Raw genomic sequence first — 8,985 nt, 5'->3', positions numbered from 1 at the left:
AGCTAGGCGGTGGTAGTGTGGCGATTGACATATGGGTCCTGAAGCCTGGTCAACAAGCAGCCGTGCGGAAAACGACAGAGCCAAGCCAGAAAACGTCTACACCGGGCAGTGACGGCGTGTGCAATTAAATGAATATATGTTGTCTTCCCTTTCCCCTACAAACATTGTTAGTCCCTTGTCTATATTGAGTAACTGTACATCACTTTGAGCCCACCGGGGAAAGTGATTAATAAATGGAAAGTATTATTATTATTATTATTATTATTATTATTATTATTATTATTAGTATTAGTATTAGTATTAGTATTAGTATTAGTAGTATTAATAATAATAATAATAATAATAATAATAATAATAATAATAATAATAATAATAAGAAGTAAGATTCGACGGAGCGCTTACACCTGTAGGAATGGCTGTCATGTTCTGGGAGAATGGTTCCTTCCTGCATTTCCGATATGGCCACCTCTTCCAGCCTTCCGAGCCTAGCACAGCTCCGCTGCTCATCATGCTGAGGAAAGTCTTGCTCAATCAATTTCTACTTAGAATCAGAAGACAGACTCTGCGTGGAAGTTTTATGGTCCACTTCTGCACTTCACTAGCCGTGCTGGAGCCGGTGCGTCTGGTGACCATGTTTTTCATCTTCTACTTCCAGGACTTTATGCTATTGGGCCTCCGGTTTACCACGTATCACATCTGCCTTTTAGCACAGATTATAGCCATCACCTGTGGGATCTTACATTACCCCATAGCTTTGATGGCTGGCCTGGATTATTATTTCACAATAACCAGAGCGATGACTTCTAATGTATGTCGGAGATCATGGTACACAGTTGCTGTGGTCTTAACGTTAATAATAATAATATACTTTATTGTCATTGTACATAGTACAACGAAATTAAGGTGCAATCATTCGGTGATCTACAAGCATACTCATATACACTCACACAACCATTAGGGTTCACATTGCAACTTAACCACCAATGTCACCCAAATTCCAATTCATAATTCATCCAATTTGTTGCTAAGTGAGCGTACATTCGCAAGAAAAATGCTAGGAAGCGGTGGCTTGTTTTGGCTCCTACGTAACTTCACCAACACACCAGCCCGACAGCCTCGCCTTTGCCTTCTATCCCTGCGCCGCCTCCTCTTCCTCCTCACGGGGGTGGTAATCTACGTGGAGCCCGGCGTCCTGGCTATCTCCACTGGTATGTCGTAGGAGTGAAGAGAGTCAGCTATAATTGCCTTTTCACTCTGCATTCCCAGCATTAGAAGCTCCTGCCGGCTGCAGATATTATTCGCCCAGCAGCGTGTAACACAAACAAGTAGTAACTCAAACAAAAACAGCCATACAAAACACCGAAAGAGAGAGCACAAAGCCGCTGCGTCTATGCGCGCCACCATCTTGGAAGGATCTGTTACGTTCTGACATTACCAAGCCATGTCACAGGACTGGACAAAAACCTTCACAAGTCTGGATACCAGTGCCCTTTCTACATCAGCAGTCAGACCTACTGGCTCTCACTAGGTATGCTATCGACCATATCCATAGTTTTTGTCCTGTGTTGGTCAGAAGTGAGGGAGATGGCACAGCCAATGAAGCTGATTTTGTATAAGAGCGAGACTGTGCTGTTCTTCCCTCATGGGCCTGACTGCAGCCCTAGAGACTGTGCGAGACATTTCTTGACGCGGCTGCTAGTCTGCTTTGTTGGCAACTGGGCACCTTTTGTTTTCCTTCAAATGCTCCTTGTGCTACTTGGTGTTCGGATTCCTGCCTATTTAGAGATGAACGTTCCCTGGCTGTACTTCATCAACAGCTTTCTCATTGCAGTTGCGTACTGGATCGGGCGTCGGCAAATCGGGCTGACAGAGGAGGTCTGGAGTATCGATCCGTTTGTCAGCTGGAAATTCTGCTTTGTCCCGTCGCACTCTCAGGATGCAGAGGAAGCTCAAAAACCCACCGGTGAAACTGTGATCTGTTAGCACGCTGCTGTGGGGGAAGTATCATCCTGGCAGTGTCATCTGCTCGAACACTTTTTGAACATTGGCGTGATAGATCTACCACAAATAACAGTCTTTATCTAGATGTGTGCCCCACCTTGCCCTGACCTGGATAGCCCAGGATAGCCCGATCTCGGCAGATTGTGGAAGCTAGACAAGGTCGACTCTGACTAGTATTTGGACAGGAGACCACCAAGGAAGTCCAAGGTTGCTACGCAGAGGCAGGCAATGGCAAACCTCCTCTGATCATCTCTTGCCTTGAACACCCTACGGCAGAGGTATCGAACTCATTTGTCACGAGGGCCAGATCTGACATAAATGACAAGTTCGTCAGGCCGGACCATGTGTTCCGTAAAATGTAATGCCAGGTACTGGAGATATAAAATGTATAAAGGACACAGGCAAACCCAAGTGATGATATTATTATTTTTTACTCAAAATACAAGAAAAGTAATTGAATCCTAGCAGTGAAAGTAATGGATTTACTGGGGGACTCAAAAGCCTGGCTCTCTCAGATCCCCCCGCCCCCAGTTCTCATCCATTTTGCGTTTTCCACAGATGTGGCATGGTGTCATGGACATGGATGAGGGAGAGCTGCCAGAGCCTGCAGAAACCGCAGCTGGCCCCTCTGAAGCAGCAGAGGAGGATAGCTGGCAGTTGCCTGTAACAGCAGTCTTCACACCTGGCCCAGATAAGGGGGAAGAACTGCAAGCTGAAAGTCCTCCTGACTCACCCCCACGTGTGACTCGTTTAAGGGAGCAACTGTGGCAAAACCTAGCAACCAGATGACGAGAGGCCAGGCTACAGGGAAGACGCTCGGCCAGCCCAGAGTTCTAAACAGGAGCCTGGGTGATCGTGCAGCTGGCTAATTGGTAGCAGCATTTAACTCCACACTCTGGGCAGTACTCTTTGTGGAAGCAACAAGTCAGCTTTGTGCTGCTTGCATCCACTCTGGCTCAGCTCTTTCACCTAGACCTTTGGACCCCCTGGCTTTGGACTTGGCTCTGTGTTGCCCTGCAAGGGGCTCTTATGGACTTATAGTTCATAACAAAAACTGGACTGTGCAACTAGTGTGCAAAAGTGATGCCAGCTGCAGACACATGCCAGCAGAGGAAAAGCCTTCTCCTGAGATGATGTGCCAATGGTTCTTGAAGTTACCTGCCCTCTCTTGCCCTCAGCACAGCAGGAAGAGAGACCAGCTCCCTACACAGAGAACACACAGAATCCAGTAACTATGTACTATGGAAAAACGCCCCACTTTGCAAAACTTTTCCTTCAACATGCCCCGCCCCACCCCTCCTCACCTTCACCAGGTGATTCATTTAGGCTCCACAGCATAAAGAAGAAGCCTCTGCCAGGAAGGGACTAGCTGACTGACTCATCACTCAACTCATCAGCCAGACTGCAACAGCCCAGCTAAACTCATCAAAAGACAATACTCCTGGACTCAGCTATTGTTCTCCAAAGGTGTCACTGGTTTAGAGTCATCAGCTGTGGTTTGATATTAGTCATCTGGTCCAGCAGAGGGTGCAAGAAATCTGCCAACATTTTAGAGAACTCAGTGACCTCTTCCGGTCGAGGGCTCATGGTCCCGGCTAGTTTCACTTTTGCTGGTTTGTCTTTCTCTGCCCTCTTCCCCGCCATCTTTATGGATTGTTTACTTTTATGAAAACTTGCTAAAGTCTCTGAAATACGCCCATACGCTTATCCGCGCTCTGGTAAGTCTCTCAAAGCAGATTTCAACGCTTATTCTTTTGCTCCCCCCTTAGTGTTTCATTGTTTAGTTCATGTGCATGGGAGGGGCCCCTCTCCCGCTCACTTTTTTCGCCATTCCCAGGAGGTAGATTTTTCTTTTTAAATTCTCGTGTTGGCTTTAACCCGACTCACAGTTCATTGTTGGTCATACAACCTCACTCGGGACACGTTCAAAATGCTCGATCTCCAACGCTTGCCCCGGTCAGCGGCTCTAGATCCATACAAACACTCAGTGGCAGGACCATTGGGGTGGAGGAGCGCCTCAATTCCCCATGGCTAGGAGCCTTTTGCCAAGACTCCGGAGGGGTAGTGACCCGTCCCCCCCTCCTTTCCGCTGGTGCGCAGATCACATCCCCGGGAGGTCCGGGAGATGCGTCCGCCAGCATGTCGCCATAAACCGGAAGTCTCCAAAGGTGTCACTGGTGAAGTGATTAGCTTCAACATTGTCCAACCCTGCCCAGCCGGCTGGCAGGGGAGTCCGGCCCCCCGAAGAGACCCATCTCGCCAGATGTGCCTGGTGCAATGATGTCATTGCACCGGGCACGTCATGCAGGGGATGCTATAGCATTTGGGGGAAACCTCTATAGTGACCATAGAATTTTATGCCCAAATGCTAGAGTGTCCCGCCCAATGTGCCCGGCACAATGACATCACCGGAGTGAGAATGCCATTCCCCTGGCCAGCAGATAGGTAATACTTGGCGACCCTAACAGCTTTGTTCCTCAAAGCAGGATCTTCTGCAGATGCCATCCTGTGAATGGGCAAAATCGACAACTGCCCGTACAGGGTGCCTTCTCCGTGGCGGTGGAACAGCCTGTCTGAGGAGGTCAGGAAGGCTCCCAATCTCCTGGCTTTCCACAAACTATGCAAAACTGGATTATTCAAGAGGGCTTTTCTACTCAGGCACTGGACTTCCACTGTAATAAATGATTCACAAAGTTACTTCGAAAAATGATTAGGCACTGTGGTCAACACTACTGTGCTTAGCTTGCTGAAACTTGGATCCTGCTATGGAATTTTGCACCAGTTAATGTCACAGAATCATAGAGTTTGAAGGGACCTCCAGGGTCATCTAGTCCAACCCCCTGCACAAGGCAGGACATTCACAATTCCCTCCCCCTCCACACCTGCAGTGACCCCTGCTCCACGCCCAGAAGATGACCTAAAACCCCTCCAGGATTGCTTCCTGACCCCAAAGTGGCAATCAGAAGTAAAAAAAGGGCCACGAGAACTAAGCACTGAAGCAACCCTTCCTGCCCTCCCTCTCATGACCTGCCTAAGGTCACAGAATCAGCATTGTTGTCAGATGGCCGTCTAGCTTCTGCTTGAAAACCTCCAAAGAAGGAGAGGCCACCACTTCCCGAGAGAGCCTGTTCCACTGAGGAGCCACTCTTTCAGGAAGTTCTTCCTAATGTTTAGCCAAAACTCTTATGATTTAATTTCAACCCATCGGTTCTGGTCCGACCTTCTGGGGCAACAGAAAAAAATTCCACACCATCCTCTAGATGACAGCCCTTCAAGTACTTGAAGAGGGTGATCATTTCACCTCTCAGTCGTCTCCTCTCCAGACTAAACATACCCACCTCCTTCAACCTTTCCTCATAAGACTTGGTCTCCAGACCCCCCACCATCTTCGTTGCTCTCCTCTGGACACATTCCAGCTTGCCTATATCCTTCCTAAATTGTGGTGCCCAAAACTGAACACAATACTCTAGGTGAGGTCTAACCAGAGCAGGGTAAAGTGGTAACATCCCATCTTGTGATCTGGACACCATACTTCTGTTGATACAGCCCAAAATCGCATTTGCCTTTTTAGCAACCACATCACACTGCTGACTCATGTGTCATGTTAACACTTACACTTTGCTTCCGTTCTGTTTTTAAACTTCTGGTTGGGTCTACAACCGTAATCCTATTGCACTGTTTATTGGATGTCCCATCCGTCAATTATATCGACTCGCCCTGTGTAATCCACCTTGAGTCTAAACGAGAAAGAAGGATTATAAATAATGTAAGTAGAATTTCTAACAGAAAGAAAAACCGGTGGATCATGCCCTAAATTTAGGGCCTTCTCACATCAGTCACGTTTCATTACCGGTTTCTTATCTCGTCAACATTTCCATTTTTCTCATTGTCTGCTTCCAGTGTGGCATTTCTCTTCCATTTCCCCCCACTAATGATTGTAGCTCGCAGTAAGAAATCATTACAAAGTATGCAAACAAATGCATTTTTCTTTCAGATGGAAAATGTTCGAGACAAGTGAGTGCATGGGGAGGGGGGGAGACTTTCATTGAATTTGTTCTTCTTTGGTGCAATGCAGGAAAGAAAAGAGGCACTCAAGACCTGAATCGCAGGGTTATCACAGCTAGAGCTGAAAGCATCCCTCTTACGATAGCTACTCCCATGAGGAGCCAAATCGGGACTACAGATGCGCATATCGATTGGATGTTAGAGGCATGGCTGCCATCTGTCCACAAGGGAGGTATTTCTGAAGGCCAGAATTGGGCTGTGCCTTCAGACAAGTTCAGTCTGGAGTACCGTGTTCAGTTTTGGTGACCACAGTTTAAGAAGGATGTTGACAAACGGGGCCATGTCCAGAGAAGAGCAACAAAGATAGTGAAAGATCATAGAATCATAGAATGTTAGAGTTGGAAGGGACCTTACAGGTCATCTGGTCCAACCCCCTGCACTCTGCAGGAGCAGAGCCAAAAGATAGCCCTACAACATACCCGAAATATGGTTGTCCAGCCTCCGCTTGAAAGTGTCCAGCGAAGGAGCATCCACCACCTTCCAAGGCAGTCTCTTCTACTGCTCAACCACTCTTACAGTTAGGAAGCTTCTCCTGATATGTAGCCTGTAACGACTCCCTTGTAGTTTCAACCCATTAGAGCTAGTCTTGCAATCCGGAGCAAGAGAGAATAGATCTGCTCCATCTTCTACATGACAGCCCTTCAAATACTTGAAGACTGCAATCATGTCCCCTCTAAGCCTTCTCTTTCCCAGGCTAAACAGACCAAACTCTTTCAGCCTTTCCTCATAAGACTTGGATTCAAACCCTCTCACCATCCTGGTTGCCCTCTCCTGGACATGCTTGAGCTTGTCAACATCCTTCCTAAAATATGGTGGCCAAAACTGGACCTGGAGATCTGGAGACCAAGTCCTCTGAGGAAAGGCTGAAAGAGTTTGGTCTGTTTAGCCTGGGAAAGAGAAGGCTTAGAGGGGACATGATTGCAGTCTTCAAGTATTTGAAGGGCTGTCATACAGGGCACAGTCAGACAGCCACATCTGTCAGGTGTTCCCCGGCCATACGTATCCCGTCATACTTATCACAAGTGGTGTTTTCGGTTCCCCATGCAATCATTGCACATGGCTGGATGTCTGGACGTGGGAGAGCGCACGCTGAATGGATTTGGCAGTCTGAACCTGCAGATCTGTTCTGCCTCTAGGGAGGGTTTTTTTAAAAAAATGCCTATGTGCACATGTGTGCACATGTGCATGAGCACGTGTGTGCATGCATGAGTGCATGCACATTATGCATGCACATGAATTTTGGAATTTTTTTGGCAGCGTGCTCCGTGGCTGAGGCACTGCAATAATGTAGATGCTTTACCACAGGATGTCTCCGTGGGTAATCCACAGCAGGGTGTGCTGTGTGGCTGATATGCCCGCCAACACTTTAAACCGGTTCAATTAGAGGCGGCACCATATCGTGCCAAGCCGCCAGTGTGACCACAGCCGTAGGGGATGGGGCAAAGCTGTCTTCTGTTGCCCCAGAAGATCGGACCAAAACCAACCTGTTGGCAGCAGAGGATAGGACTCACAATAATGGGTTGAAATTAAGAAGAAGAAGAAAAGAGATTGGATTTATACCCCACCCTTCACTCAGAGCCTCAGAGCGGCAAACAAATTCCTTTCCCTTCCCCTTCCCACAACAGACACCCTGTGAGGCAGGTGGGGCTGAGAGAGCTCTGACGGAAACTGCTCTTTGCAAGAATACCTCTGCCAGAATTATGGCTTGCCCAAGGTCATCCAGCAGCTGTGAGTGGAGGAGTGGGAAATCAAACCTGGTTCTCCCATATTAGAGTCCGCACACTTAACCACTACACCAAACAGGTAGGAAGGTACCAGCTGGATCATAGGAAAAACTTCTTTACAGGCAGAGTTGTTCCACAGTGGAATCAGCTGCCCTGGGAGATGGTGGGCTCACCCTCCCTGGCAGTCTTCAAGCAGCGGCTGGACGAATCCTTGTCAGGGATGCTCCAAGCTGATCCTGCATTAAGCAGGGGGTTGGGCTAGATGGCCTGGATGGCCCCTTTCAACTCTGTGATAATGGTCCTTTCTGCACTAGACCTTAAATCCTGGTTCAATCCTGTCCCCAAACTTACATTCTACACTACACACGAGTTTACTCCTGTAATTATCTCAGGCTATTTTTACATTCTACGTTACACTCAAGTTCACCGCTGTAATTATCTTGGGGTATTTTTTGTTTCCACATTATATTGAAGTCACCCCAGTTCACCCTACACTTGTCCCAGGATAAACAGATGCTGTTTTAACCAGGGATAAATGCAAGGTATTGTGTCACAAGTTGCTCTGATAAAACCAGGGATGAGATCCGTGCGGAAAGGACATCTAAGATTCTATCCCCTATAGTTAATGCTGACTTTGGCACACCTTAAGCAAGGAGAAGGCCGTGGCTCAGTGGTAGAGCATCCGCTTGGCATGCCGAAGGTCCTGGGTTCAATCCCTGGCATTTCCAGTTAAAGGATCTGGCGTAGGTGATGTGAAAGACCTGAGACCCTGGAGAGCTGCTTCTAGCTGTCTGTGTGGATAGTACTGACTTTGATGGGCAAAGGGTCGGATTCAGTATATGGTAGCTTCCTGTGTGTTCGTGCGTCTAAAAGAAAGATTGGATCACAGCCTAACCATTACCGGGTTCAGCCCCCTCCCGTCTCTGTCTCTTGAAGCCGCTGTAACAGATGAGCCAGGATTTTAATCACTGTCAAGGAAAGGCGGCCGTAAACAATCAAAAGGCTACGTCTTCCCTGACACGACCCTTCTTCACTTCAAATAAAAAGTCGCTGCCCTTGATTAACATTGCGCTGCTGAATTTGATGTCCCCGCAGTGACACCGATCAAGGTTTAGAAGAAGATGGAAAGTGTGGCACTGTGAATATTTCTAACTTTCTCCCTGCGCACTTTTCCTCGGCTTCGGGAAAACAGGTC

At 47.8% G+C, this 8,985-nt stretch overlaps 1 protein-coding gene across 1 annotated transcript; it reads left to right on the top strand.

Moving 5' to 3' along the window:
• Positions 1-412: 412 nt before the first annotated feature.
• LOC107121325 (probable G-protein coupled receptor 160) lies at positions 413-1,983 on the top strand. Its single transcript, XM_015424236.1, has 2 exons — positions 413-881; positions 1,439-1,983. The coding sequence occupies exons 1-2, from the start codon at positions 413-415 to the stop codon at positions 1,981-1,983; spliced, it is 1,014 nt and encodes a 337-aa protein (XP_015279722.1).
• The last annotated feature ends 7,002 nt before the right edge of the window (positions 1,984-8,985 follow it).

This window comes from Gekko japonicus, unplaced genomic scaffold (assembly GCF_001447785.1).
Source record: "Gekko japonicus isolate JY-2015 unplaced genomic scaffold, Gekko_japonicus_V1.1 scaffold1942, whole genome shotgun sequence".
Taxonomy (NCBI): Eukaryota; Metazoa; Chordata; class Lepidosauria; order Squamata; family Gekkonidae; genus Gekko; species Gekko japonicus.
This window is presented reverse-complemented; position numbering and strand designations above follow the sequence as displayed.

Excerpts from the sequence above, each read along its gene's own strand:
- LOC107121325 (XM_015424236.1), top strand. The coding sequence starts at position 413 with ATGGCTGTCATGTTCTGGGAGAATGGTTCCTTCCTGCATTTCCGATAT. Across the intron at positions 882-1,438 it reads AATATACTTTATTGTCATTG|GCCATGTCACAGGACTGGAC; the intron begins TACATAGTACAA and ends TGACATTACCAA.